The 13,039-nt window shown below is 57.6% G+C and overlaps 4 protein-coding genes across 4 annotated transcripts; all 4 read right to left on the bottom strand.

The window, feature by feature from the left end:
• Positions 1 to 3,265: 3,265 nt before the first annotated feature.
• LBRM_27_1690 (DNA-directed RNA polymerase II-like protein) lies at positions 3,266 to 3,670 on the bottom strand (the record flags this gene model as incomplete). The annotated part of the gene is made up of 1 exon (XM_001565876.2): positions 3,266 to 3,670. The coding sequence occupies one exon, from the start codon at positions 3,668 to 3,670 to the stop codon at positions 3,266 to 3,268; it is 405 nt and encodes a 134-aa protein (XP_001565926.1).
• A 1,731-nt stretch (positions 3,671 to 5,401) lies between these two features.
• On the bottom strand, positions 5,402 to 5,728 carry LBRM_27_1680 (conserved hypothetical protein; the record flags this gene model as incomplete). The annotated part of the gene is made up of 1 exon (XM_001565875.2): positions 5,402 to 5,728. The coding sequence occupies one exon, from the start codon at positions 5,726 to 5,728 to the stop codon at positions 5,402 to 5,404; it is 327 nt and encodes a 108-aa protein (XP_001565925.1).
• Positions 5,729 to 7,744: 2,016 nt separating this feature from the next.
• LBRM_27_1670 (conserved hypothetical protein) lies at positions 7,745 to 9,979 on the bottom strand (the record flags this gene model as incomplete). The annotated part of the gene is made up of 1 exon (XM_001565874.2): positions 7,745 to 9,979. The coding sequence occupies one exon, from the start codon at positions 9,977 to 9,979 to the stop codon at positions 7,745 to 7,747; it is 2,235 nt and encodes a 744-aa protein (XP_001565924.1).
• A 734-nt stretch (positions 9,980 to 10,713) lies between these two features.
• Positions 10,714 to 12,126, bottom strand: LBRM_27_1660 (conserved hypothetical protein; the record flags this gene model as incomplete). Its single annotated transcript, XM_001565873.2, has 1 exon — positions 10,714 to 12,126. One exon carries the CDS (start codon positions 12,124 to 12,126, stop codon positions 10,714 to 10,716), a length of 1,413 nt encoding a protein of 470 aa, XP_001565923.2.
• Between the last annotated feature and the right edge of the window lie 913 nt (positions 12,127 to 13,039).

Here is a 13,039-nt window from a genome sequence, read left to right as displayed (position 1 = left end):
CCACTCAGCCTCTGATGCCACCTGGAGAATGGGTTGCCAAAGGGTTTGTTCGTCGTGCTGCAACACTTTGCCTGCAGTCAGCTGGTCAAATGCGGAGGGAGCCTTTCGGAAGTGCGCCCATCCATCTTCGTCTGTGTGGGTCACTTCGCAATAGAGCCCCTCAAGGTGGGCAGAACACACATGCTCTCCCAGGCATGCCACACCCCGTCGCACACCAGCATCCGGTTCTCCTGGCAGCGGGTGCGCTAGCAGTCTCCATGAATCTGCTGAGAGCGGTCTCGAGGCGGGTCGTGTGTCCGGCTCCTCCAGGCGATGGATGCACTCCTCGGACGCCCACACCCTCTCCCTCCGTACCATGATGATTGCATCAGCCGAAGTCAGAATCTCCACGTGCGTAGGGCGTCCGCCTGTTCCCCAATCTTTGGAGTGTATGGGGCACGATTGTTAGCCAGTAAAATCACCCTTGGGTTCCGTGAACGCGAGGGCGCGTGAGTCTTGGCCACCCAGGATAAGCCCATGCGCAGCTGGCTTGTCGGGGACCAGCCCCTCGAAACTCAGTGGAAATGGAAGGCCCTTCTGCACCGTGACGACTGCAGCCGCATGCGGAGTACTCCCGTTCGGCATAGTGCCGAGAGCAGGAGAGAGGGGGTTGGGGTGGAATGGGGTCAAATGAAGCCGGGTATTGCGGGTTTGGACGTGTAGCCACTTTCTTCCTTGGGGTGGTGGCCAGGAACTCGCGTGCGGGTCGCCTGCTGGCACAACGCCATCCAGGGGCTGACCGCCAACATCAATAGCAATACACCGCCTTGACCTCCCTACATCATCGGTACGTGACCGTCCCCACCAGAGGTGTCTCGGCATTGGCCAGAATAGGGGCGGCTTGCCTTCCCCGGCAAGCAGAGTGGGGGGATTGGAGCCTGGATACCCCACGTGCTGAGGTGTGCCCTGGCATCAGGGGTTGAAGGAGGACGGGGAACGGTGAAAAAAAAAAAGAAGGCCCCACAGTAGCAGACAAGGACTCAGCGTTGCAAAGACGCCAAGCATGCGGTGCGCTCCGTTGCACTTCTGGCCGAGCAGCGCGGCCCGCATGGCGACGGTGACGCGTACTGGACAGTAAGCAGCGAGCAGCAGAATGGCAAAGGCATATCAATCGACAAATGATCGAAAGAAGCGAAACCGTTGCTTCGGAGAGCAGCACGACCTGCAGCACCACACCCGGCTTGCGCAGAGCACGCTGCCACTGGAGCACATCAAAGACAACGTCGAAGGAAAAAGTGGCGAAGAGGACCAGGACCCAAAGCGCAAACAGGGCGATGCCGAGCGGTGTTCCTGTGAAGCCCGGTCCGTGATCCTTCTGTGGCCAGTGTTGCCACCTTTAGACGTGTTTCTGCACCGACTTTGAATGAGTAGAGGCCGACTGCACAGGGGACAGCAAGAGGGTGTGCGAGCGCTTCGCCACTGGCGGAGGCCGATGCGCTGAGGTCGGCCCCCCCCGCGCCGCGTCTGTGGTCTCCAGTACAGCAGTAACCTCTTCTTGCAGAATGACGGCGTCACCGTCGCGCTGCTATCCCCTCTACTCACGTGCTCGTCCATGAGCGAGTGGCACAGGCGCGTGCCCAAGAGCGTTCCCGTTGGTATGTTTTCGCTAACGAAGAGGCGAGCAGGTGAGTGAGTGAAAAGAGCAGGAAAAAAGGAATGGATTGAAGAGGCGAGGCGGATTGAAGTGAGGGACACGAGTAGGAGAGCGGCAAGCGAGAGCAAATAATGTACCGAAAAACAATACAAAGGAAATGTGAGAAGCAAAGGAGGAGAGTGGGGCACGAGACACGGGGCTTGTGTTAGTCGATGTATGCGGGCTGCTGGTGTGTGTGTGTGTGTGGGGGGGATGCTGGTTCGTGAGGCCGGGGCGTCACGAATGTGACTGACAGTCCACCTCCTCAGTGGCTCTAGTTCTCGCGACAGTCGCCTACGGGCTCTGAGCTGGCAGATGGAGGCGAGGAGGGCCACGGTCGCCTCACACCAGCATTGCCCCCTCTTTTTCCTCTCTGCAAAGTTCACGGAGAACAGGGAAAAAATGCTGAGGAACTATAGAGTATAAAGAGGGAGTGGCTGGGGAAAGCGGACTGGTGCACGGTGTGACGGGAGCTGACGGAGAAGTAGCGCTGATGCAGCCTTGCAGAGGACATTAGAATCAAAAGGGAAGTATGTGAAGAGGCGCGGTAGAATCCAGAGCGAAGAAAAGGGGGTCCAGAAGTGCTCACCAGACAATGATGTCTGTCCGACTCTTCGCCTTGGGGAGGGAAGGGGGATGAAGGACGCTGATGTGGCAGAGAATGACGATAGTGAGTGGTGGGTGAGCTGAATGCGTGTGTGGTTGAGGTGGGGGCGTGAGAGCAGTGAAGCGCTGGGGACGGTCTGACCTGTGCGGTTGTTCCACAGTACACTCTGTTTGTGCGTCCGTTCTTTCCCAAACAGGACGACGAGAAGGGCCTTCATCCTCACCAACGCCGATGGAGGCAAGTCGAAGCGAGCGAGTGAGAAAAAGGAAGAAGAGCAAACACAATAGTTAGGAGCTAACCGAAAGCGCACAGAACACTGAGGCAGGTGAGGGGCAGTAACGCACCAAGTGGCGACCACCTCCGAGGACACGGGGGGGGGATAGGGAGAGAGGACACGAGGAGGCAGCCGCGTCGGTTTTAATGAGCCATCCAGGCAAGTGCTGGAAATACGCGCCTAAAGAAGCGCACGAGCTTCTCAGACGCTGTGTTTCCCCTCTGTTGGGAGGGGCAAAAGAAAAGGTGGCGGAGAGTAGTTACCGGTGTATCGCCGTTTGCTCGTTTGTTTTGGTGAGCGTGCATGCGTGGTAGCTGCTGCGGCCCTCATTACAAGCCGCTCTTTTCACTCAGCTTTAGGAGTGAAAAGTCTGCGCGCCGGAAGAGAAAGAGAAAGCTAACAGAAAACGATGTACCCACAGAGAGCTACACACATACATATGCATGCATGTGGCACAGCAACGATCAAAGCGCATCACGAGGTGCACTGTTAACAAGACTGCCTCATTCAGTTCCAACAAGACACAAAGGCGTTGATCGCAGGGGTGCATCTGCAAACAACCTTCACATACACGCAGCCAACATACACAGAGTCACCAGCTGACGCTTCTCATGTTCAGGGATCAGCGCACGCTGACAGACACGCGCATGTATCCACACGTCGCAGTCATCTGGCCATCCTGGCACACACGTTCTCTCCCATCTGTATTCGCTCATGAAGGGGACGCCTCGAGGCCCTTGAGTTGTGCCTCGCGCCGCAGCTGTTCCTCAAACATTTCTAAATCTTTTAAGCAGCCGTCGATCGCGTCTTGCAGCGCCTTTTTCGGGGCAGGAATTGGTGTGTCCGTCCCGTTTGACCCCGTCTGCACGCGCAGCTCCACGTTGTGCTTTGTGGGATGCGGTACGCGGTAGCCGGCAATCTGCACGAATGGAGACTCGTGCAGCTTCATGCGCAGGAGGTTCGCTAGCGTGTGGTCCTCCTTCTCCATCTTGAAGAGGGAGGAATTGGCCATTGTGTTGGAGATCTGCTCCACAATCTTACGATCCCCCGGCAAGTCCACCAGACTGTCTGGGGTGATGTCGTTGCGGGAAATCAGCATGCCATGAGGGACCGCCATTGCTGGAATTCGTGTTACGAGTGCAGGAGCAAAAAGAAAACACCTAACTGCGTGTCTCGGCGCGTGAGAGGAGGGAAGGGGAAGCAAACGAGGAGCGACGTGCACGTCGGCGGGGGCTTTGCGCTTCAAAGACAGTGGGAGGGATTAAAAAGCCAAAGGAGAAAAGAGAGTGAGTGAGTGAGGAAGAGAGAGGGAGATGGGCGAGAGCGGGGAAGGATGCGTGAGAGGTACGAGAGAAATGAGCAGCACGCCCGCCAGCGCTGTAGAGGGTTTCTGTGAAGCACTTACTGCGGCACAGAAAGAGGGAGGAGACGTGCTGGCGAGGAGACAGAAAGAAACAGTCGTGCCTGCTGCTGGCAAAGGGGAGCAGTACGAGTGGATGTAAAGGAGAAGCAGCCGTGGAGCATGAAGTCGACAGCGGCGCCTCAATAGCCAAAGAGGGGATCCTTCGAAGAGCTTGCCCCCCTGTGTTGTTTTGGTGTCGCCGTAACGGCGCTTCGGTTTCTTGGGGTGCTGTGATGACCTCATGCTCCACAGCTTCTGAGACGGGTCTGGTATGGGTGCGGGAATAAGCGTGGCAGTGCGAGGTGTGTGTGTGCGTGCGTTTCTCTACTCACGGATGGCCATTTCGTTTGCTCGCATACAGCCGCAAACCTCCACAAGGGGCGCAGGAAAGATGTGGAGAGGACATGACGAAGGGAAAAGAAGACTAAGTCTGAGGTCACCACACCTGAGCGGCTGCCGTGGAGCTGCCTGTCTCAGCTAGCTCATTTTACTTTCCCCTGTCCTCCCTCTAACTGGGACATTTTCTTGGCAAAGGCACAGGAGAGAGAAGCTACGCCAGAAAATGGCATGGTGCGTGGCCCGTTCTCTCTCTCTCGCTCTCTCGCTGCCGTGAACCGAGGCAGGATAGCCCACGCCTATGCTTTCGCACTCCCCCCGCCAGCCCTTGCCGCACACTTGAAGGATAAAAGGTGAAGGACAAGTTGTGGTCGCCGGAAAGGATCAGTGCAGAGACTCCTGCGCTTCACAAAGGCGACCAGGCCACCGGTGACAACTTTGTACTTTCCTTTCTCTTGCAACGAGGAGGGCAAAACAGAGAGGAGGACTCTCGTTGTGGTGATCGTGGTGGACATCCCACGGCTTACCCTCCCTCCCTCCCACCCCATCCCCCCACACACACATATAAAACACACACACACACACACACCTCTCGTTAACGCGTGTGTGTGTGTGTGGGGGGGGGGTGTATATCACAAGTAACGGCGTACAAGCGAAAAGGAAAAGCATTTAAAAACAATCAAAGGATGTAGTGACGCGTTTTCCCGCTGAAAGGGTGGACAAGCGAGTGGCGCGCGCGCCGCATACCCCACAGGACCGCCTTCCCGCCTGCCTTCTCCACTAGGACTACGAAAGCTGAAATACCGAAGTCGAGGAAAAGAACAAAGAGGAACCCGCAGCGCAGGTGTGCACCTACCCCACCCGCGCCCACAAACAGGGTCACGGATACCGGTTCGTTCGCCAGTACCTGGAGACAAACACCCGATGGCAAGGAAAGAGGAGGCGAGAGCACAGTGACGCATCGAAGTGCACGTCGCGCTGGTGAGAAGGTAAGAGCAGACCTTCTGAAAGCGACCCCCAGCATGAAAATACCACCGCCTCGCTCTGCCCACTCCCCCTCTATGCTCTGCTGCTCATTCATGCCTACCAGGCTATTTTTTTTCTTCCTCTTTACTCGATAGACTTCTGGGTGCCATTCTCTTGGCAGCTGCTGCTACCGACTACCTGCACCTGAATTAGGTGACGCTTGTCGAACATGATATCGTGGTCAAAGAGGTAGCGCGCCTCACCATAGGCGATCCCGCTGCCTATGCCGGTGCACAGGGCCACAATCGCACTACGTGCTGCCGGCGAGCGGGCCAGCAAAAGACCAGGCAGAATGCCAGTGGCAAACCCAATTGTGGACTTGCGGATCAGCGTCTCAAGCGAGTGATCCCACTTCTCATCCGACGAGATAGAGGAGGTGGGGGTGGAAGCCTGCTTCGGTAGGGCAGACATCACCTCTTCAGTGTGCGCCAGATGTGTTTGCTTCTTCCGATGGCAGAGCAGTGGGGTTATGGGGAGTCAAATGGGAAAAAGGAGGGGGGGCGGTGGCGGTGGCGGTCTGCGGAACGGAAGCGTCGCAGTAAAGCGTTACCGGTGCACTGACGGATGCTCCGTCAACAAACCGGAAAAAAAGGGGGCACAAGACGGGAGAAACGAATGAAGGAGAAATTGCGAGGCTGAAAGGCGCGATGAGGCTACTGAGCACGACTGCGCTTTTTTAGGGGGTGGGGATGGGGGGTCTGTGGTGAAGGCGACGAGTCGCTACAACGTCGGTGGAAGTGAGTAGGAAAAAGAAGAGGTGAATCGAAAGCGGGAGAGAGGGTGGGGGAGCGAGATGGGGTGAGGGAGTGTGTGTGTGGGGGGGGGCAGTTGCTCCTGTGCGTGCAACCTTCACCCTCACGCTCGTTCTTTCCGTGTTGTTCTTTCTCTGGTCCTCTCTGAAGAACTCAAAATGGAGAGGCGGGGAGGGAGAGGGCGGACAAGAACAAAAAAGAAAGACACGGTAGCCCACGGAGTAGACCAACAAGCACAGCGAGGACAGTCATCGATTAATAAATCAGGACAACGGAGTGACAAGAGTGGGGAGAGTCATAGGCGGGGAGAAGTTGTATGCGAAGGGGGGAGTAAGGGGGTGGGAAGGAAAGGAGAGGAGCGGAGAGTTCGTAAAGCGGTAGAGAGGAGGAGACTCACGAGTCAATGTGAAGCCGCGGCCCAATGCAGGAGTGGCTCCTCATGAAGAGGCGTACACCGCTGCACCTGCGATTTGCATCACCTCCTTTCTTCGGCTGCCTCAACGTGTCCACGCTCAGCCATTACAACGTGAACGGAACTGCACTCAACGCCCGGCCTGCCACGGACCCCATTGCGCGTGGTGCGCGGCAGCCGTAGACACACGCGGTGCAGCAACGCACCGACACCGTCATCCGAGCACGCCCTCCCCCCAGCCTCGAGCTCCACTCACCCCGCGCTCCGCAGGCCGCCCCACAGCCGCTCCTCCCACCACGCCGATCGCCACCTGGTGCATCCCTCGGGGTGGCACTCAGGCTCCCCACACTAGTACGGAGCGAGGGCCGGGTGAGACACGTTCGAGTCACGCCGACACGCTGCCCATCACATGGGTGGCACAGGGGGAGGAGGGGGGTTCACGGACGCGGGCCGCTGCGACGCAACGCCATCCAGGACCGGGCCGCCAACATCAGCAGCGATCCACCCCCGCTCTGACTTCCCTAATGTCGTCGGTATGCGACGTTGCCACCATCCGAAGCGGTTCGGCATTGGCAGGGATGAAGGAGGGCTGCCTGGCTTCCCCACACCGCAGAGTGGGGGAGGGGAGGATACTGACCCCTGAGACGCCTCAGCGCTGAGGCGTCTCCTGCCATCGTCAGGGTGTGCCTGCTCTCGGCGTGAAACACGAGGGATGCGAAATGAACGCAAGTGAGTGGCACAAGAAAGTGATGCGGTACTCGTCCCCACCACCACCTCTCTAGTCCGCGCTTCCCTGTATGGCATGTAGTCCGAGAGTGCGACCCCCGATCTCTTTCCCTCCTTCCTTAGGGTGTGTGTGTGTAGGAGCCCTGTCCGGACCGCAGCCGCTGCAGTTTTTCTTCTTTATGTTTGGCTTGCTTTTTGGGTGTTACTCTTTAGCGGTACGCGTGCCTGGAGACGCCAGCGTGATTGCGGCAACCGCTGCGGGCGCCACACGCAGAAAGTAAACAGACCGAGAAGGGTGTAGAGAGGGGGAAAACGACACGACTCTATGAACAGCAAGTCTCAGCTCCACGAGAAGAAGAACAAAAGTGATGAGGCCCGAATGTAAGGCAGAGAGAAAGGCATGCGCGCGTAAACACACGCCTGCATGGCCATCAATCAGAGAGGGGAGGGGGGAAGGGCGGAGGGGCGGAGAGACGCCCCCCCTCCACAGACGGGCACAAAGTCTCTCAGTTGCGCGTGCGCACTCGAAAAGGTGTCTCACTCGTCACCTCCTTCGTCGGCATTCGCCTTGCTCTCTCCTATCAGCCGCAGGAGGTGGCGCAGCGGCAGCGCGGCGGCGTCACCTTCGCATCTTGCGCATTGCTCCACGACTGCCTCCGCTTCACAAGGGCGATCATACTGCATGCAGTACAGGAGTGCTCGTATCTGCAATGTGTGGGGCAGCTCCGTCTTGTTCACACGCCGCGCGTAGCCAAGCGCGTGCAGTGCGCCCTGGGGGCTGCCTCCCAGCACGCAAATGTTAATGAGAAGGCTCAGCATCTTGTGTGACAGTGGCCTCTCCAGAGCAACCACCTCTACTGGACGGCGTGGCGTGGCACCCTGCGATGGCCCGGTGCCCGTCTTGTGAATCCGATCTTCGCTGGGAGCCGCCTGCCGACTTTTCACCCAGCTCAGCGCAGACACCCAGTGAACGCCCGATAGTCTGGGGGTTGTTTTTGTGGTTGCACTACCGTCGCGAGAGCTCGCACTCTCCCCGTTACGGCGCCGCAGGTGAATGGCGCGGTTGTGTGCCAGTACGCATTCCAGCATGTCTTCCCACGACACTGGCGTCAAAAGACTGTCGGAAGGGATGATGTGCTCGTGGAGCAGGCGTACCGCCAAGGCTACTTGTTTCGCCTGCCGAAGCTGCCGAATAAGTGAACTGAGCAGCTCGGGTGGGGTCGCCGCCAGCGCCGCACTGCGCTCAAGCAGTGCCGGCGCTGCGGTGGCCCAGCCGTTTTCATGTCGCGCGCAGTTGCGCAGCAGCGCGTTGAGGACAACGGGGTGGCGTGTAGCCGCTACCGAGCCCGTGGTGGTGCTACTGCCCTGTAGAGGGGTGTCGAGGCCCTCCACTGCCGAGGAAGACGTCGGCACGGACTGCGCTAGATGGGCAGCACAGCTCTGGAGAAACGCCGTTGCCATCGCTGGCGTGGGAAGCTTGTCCACCATAACGGCCATCATGGCTGCTACCGTCGGGGGAGACGCGTGTAGGAGCTGCATGCGAGAGAAGAGAGTTGCTGTAGCGAGGGTCACTTTGTCCTCGTGGGAGTGCACAGCTTCGGTGGCCGGCACCGATGGTAGCATTTGCGAGGGAGAAGAGGTGATTGAAGTGGAAGAGAATGGTACCGCTCCTTCCACGATCTTCTCGCCGTTCTCAGGCTTCGCCGTGCTGGGCAACGTGATGGCAGAAGAGGCGCCTCTTTTCATCCTCAGCCTTTTCTTCGCGGACAACGACCGCCTCCGCGGCCGTACCGCACCTGTGCTGTTGCCTGAGTCTTTCATACCGGCAGCAGAGCTGAAGGGAAGCAGAACGGTATTGTGCACACGCGTCCACTCTGCATCTGTCAGCAAGGATGGCTCGCTCAGGTCACTCAGCAGCGCCAGCGCCGCTGTCCAAGGCAACTGCGCCATGGCTGCCGTTGCCCGCTGCACCTTCAGCTCGGGCGTCAACGTGGTGCTCGCTAGCAGGTGAGTGAGGTACGACGTGCAGAGTGGGCTCCGCACTGCGACCTCTTGCGGGACACTCCTGACCACGTCGTTCAAGACGCTCAAAATATGTTGCTGCGCTGGTGTCGGTACTCTTCCGTCGTGCACGGCCGGAAGTAATGCGTGGGCGCTGGTAGCGGCTGTGAGGGCAGTCGTGCCCGGCGGTCGCATACTCTGTATTGCGCCAAACAGTAGCGGTGAGTCTTGTTGATGAAGGTGCATAAGCAGCTTGAGCGCATGGGGCCATGCCGCTGATGTGGCACACGCGTGCGCCGCATCTAGCAGCATCGGCTTTGTGAGCTGACCATTCGCCTGGTTCAGCTTAAGCACGTCGATTGCCGTGCACCACTGTCGGTGTGGGGCGAGCAGGCGCAGAGTCGACACGGACACGCGAGTCGGCAGCGAGGTGCCGTGCGCCAGCACCGCCTCGTTCATGACCTTCATTGCGGCCTGCCAGCTGACAAGCTGGCCTGCGCCGGTCCTCGACACGTGTCGGTTGTGTCGCAGCATTCGGGCCAGCAACGCCCTGTACGTGTCAGCGGCCACCGGCTGGGTGTAGTACGCTGCTTGTAGGATGGCAAGCCCTCTCTCCCATGATATGGACAGGACCGCCCTCGAGAGCATGTCAGGTCGATTTACGAAGAGGGGGCGGTGTTCGTGATAAAGAGGGGACATGTGCGATACGGGGCTGCGCTCCAACCGTTGGAGGAAGTCCGCAAAGGTGTAGCCGGACCCCACAGGCGGCATGATGGTGCTGCACTGATGATGATGAGACTCGTAAGAGTGTCGAATGACTCGAGGACGAACACACAGCTGCTGCGACGCGCTGCCGCCGTTCCTTTGTATGTGCGCCTGTGTGTGTGTGTGTGTGTTGGGCGGCGGTGATCAATGGTGTGTCCCGCTGCCCGCGTCTCGGTGCGCATTCCACGAGAGGCAGCAAACACGCGCGTGTGCGTGTGCGTATGCGTGCCTGTAGAGAGACCTGCAATTGAGGGAGGGGGCGGGAGAGAAGGAACGGAGCAGAGACATGAGTTGTGCACTAAGGGAGCTGTTTATACCTCAAAAAGGCTAAAATGCACAACCACACCAAAGACGCAGCTCTGAGCGTCCGCGACGCGTCCACGAGCCTTTGGGACTAGAAGCACCAACACAGAGTCGCGCGACGATCCCGCATTTTTGCCGCGTGCTGCCTCTTTCGTCTTCTTTCGCTCACGTCCCTCCCCGTGTGTATGTGGGCAGAGCTGTGCTTGTGTATCGCGTGAGTGAGTCATGATTGGCTCCTTTGAGCCAGTGCGGTCGACACTGATGCCGCAACATCAGCGGCGTCCCTCCACTCTTAAAGACGACCAAGATGTCATGTGGGTGCGGCGTGTGCGTGTATGATCGCCTCGGATGGAGAGTCTCGGTGAATGCTTGGCAAGCCTCGCCGCCAGAGTACGAGGAACGGCCGGCGACCGCACCGTGCACATCAATCCCTCCTATCACCACACGAGTGGGAACAGGTTCCACCTAGGCACCACCTCCTCCACGACTGCCTCCTGTAGCATACACTCCGTTGCATCGACGACTTCTGCTGGAAGTCTGTCACCGCCGCTACCAAGCGGTTTTTCCCGCTCCTCATCCAGCATCGTTCGCAGCAGAGTGCCAACGAGACGACGGGTGGCATTGACAGCCACCCAAAAGCATCGGTGTTCTGCAGAGGTAATGCTGAGGTTGGCGGCAGTGAATACGGTGACACCAACGCTAGCCAGCACCGATAACCACGGCGCACTGGTACAGGGAATGCCCCACCACCGTGGATCGCCGCTCGTGAGGCGGCTCCCCATGCCCCGAAGTGTTTCACCAGCGATGTCGGTGGCGGGCGTTGTTGAGTTGGGGAATGTGCAGAGGAGCAGAAGAATCGTGTTCACCGCGTACATGGCAACTTCACAGGTGTAGTGCGGATCCAGTACCACCTGAAAGCACACGCTCGAGGAGTACGGAAGGTGATACCGGCGCCACGCACCGTCCAGTTCCAGTGGTAGGGAGAGCGCATTCGGGTGTTCGCGTTGGGCAGCGCTAGAGGTGGCCAGACGCGCTTGCAGGCGTCGCCACAAACCCTCCTCCCAGTCATGCGCATGCAATTTCCTTGTGGATGACATCGTAGGCGAGGGGCTCTGTCGCAGCCGCGCCAGTATCGTGTGTGTGGTGACCTGAATAGCTTGCAGAGACAGGTGTGCCATGACACCGGCGCCAAAGACGCACCGCACCGCTACAAACCGCTGTATCCACTGGGACGTACGCGGGACGTGCGTGTAGCTCGGCGCGGCGCTGGAGATGGCTGCCATTACGTAGAACGAAATGCCCGCCACGGCGGCAAAGAGGGTCACGGTGTCATGCTCGCGGAAGCGCTGGACTAGACACGTCTCGGTGAGCCGCACGGTACAGTGAAGAGAAAAGAGCAAAAGTGGCACGCAGGTGAGGAAGGGAGGCGGCGCCGGTGACGACAGTGTAGCCGCAGAGGGCGAGCCGGAGGCAGCACCGCTGTCGCTGTCCATCCAACGAATTCCGAAAAGGAAGGCACCTGTGACAAGGCCTGTGACGTAGAAGGCGATGAAGGATTGCTTGCGAGTGACGCGCCACCTGCCCCACATCGAAGACGCTATCCAGTGAACCGGTGCCGCGCACCAACGAGTGAGGGTAGTTGCCGACACAGCCGAGGAGTGTTTTCCATCTCGATTGCGGTTGGTCTCACCGTCATCTGGAATGGCGGTAGCAGGTGCGCTATGTCCGCCGTACGATGCGAGGTTGGCAAACTCAGCGCAGAAGAGACGCATCAGGAGTGCCAAAAACGATGTCGACCAATACGCCAGCGCGACACGCACGGATAGGCCTTCGATACATTCAAGCCGCATTGGGTAGAGCAGCGCGTCGAGTAAAACCAAAAGCGCTTGTCGGAGGTACGTAGTTGGAGAAGGAAGCAACACGAAGCGAGGGCGATAGAAGGAGAGACCTGGAGTGTCTGGTGGTGGTGGTGGGGGGGGGGGGGGTGGCCGCACGGTCCTAGAGAACTCAGCCCGTGTCAACCCACCACAACACGCCTGTGCATGAGGAGAAGGAAAGCGGTGCAACTAGTATTGTGACGTCCAGCGGCAATGCCGAAAAGGGGAGTCCCTGTGGCGAAGACGCGGAGCAACAAGAAGAACGCAGTAAAGCCGTGAAGGGCCGAAACATCACGGAGGAGAAGGAGAGGGGGTGGGGAGCAGAAGTGAGGTGTAGAGCGTCAATGGTACGCCGAAAGGGAAGCAGAGCCAGCGTGAAGCGCTTCCTGAAGACCAGCGGGAAGTGGCCCTGCGGGTGATTTCGCACTCATGACACAGGGGGCCTCCTTGTTGTTGGTTTGTACATTCGGAGGCCCCTCTTTCTTCTCGCGAAATTGGTCGCCTGCGCTTTTTTTTTACCCTTCTATGTTTATTTTTTAGGCGTTTTGTTTAAAAAACCTCCTAATTTTTTTTGTTGTTTTCCCTTTGTTTTCTTTAAACCTTCTTCTTGTTTTTGCTTTTTGCCGTTTTTTTCTCTTAATTTTTTTTTTTTTTTTTTTTTTTTTTTTTTTTTTTTTTTTTTTGTTTTTTATTTTTTTTTTTTTTTTTTTTTTTTTAATCTTTGGTTGGTTTTGGTTTTCGTTTATTTTTTGGATTTTTTTTTTTGTTCTTTTTGGTGGTTTTGTGCTTTTTTTTTTTTTTTTCCTGTTGGGGGGTTTATTTTTTTTTGTTTTATTTTTTGGTTTTTTTTTATTGTTTTTTTGTTTTTTGTTTTTTTTTTTTTTTT

This window comes from Leishmania braziliensis, chromosome 27 (assembly GCF_000002845.2).
Source record: "Leishmania braziliensis MHOM/BR/75/M2904 complete genome, chromosome 27".
Classification (NCBI taxonomy): domain Eukaryota; phylum Euglenozoa; class Kinetoplastea; order Trypanosomatida; family Trypanosomatidae; genus Leishmania; species Leishmania braziliensis.
The sequence above is the reverse complement of the archived record's forward strand: the minus strand, read 5'-3'. Positions and strand labels throughout refer to the sequence as shown.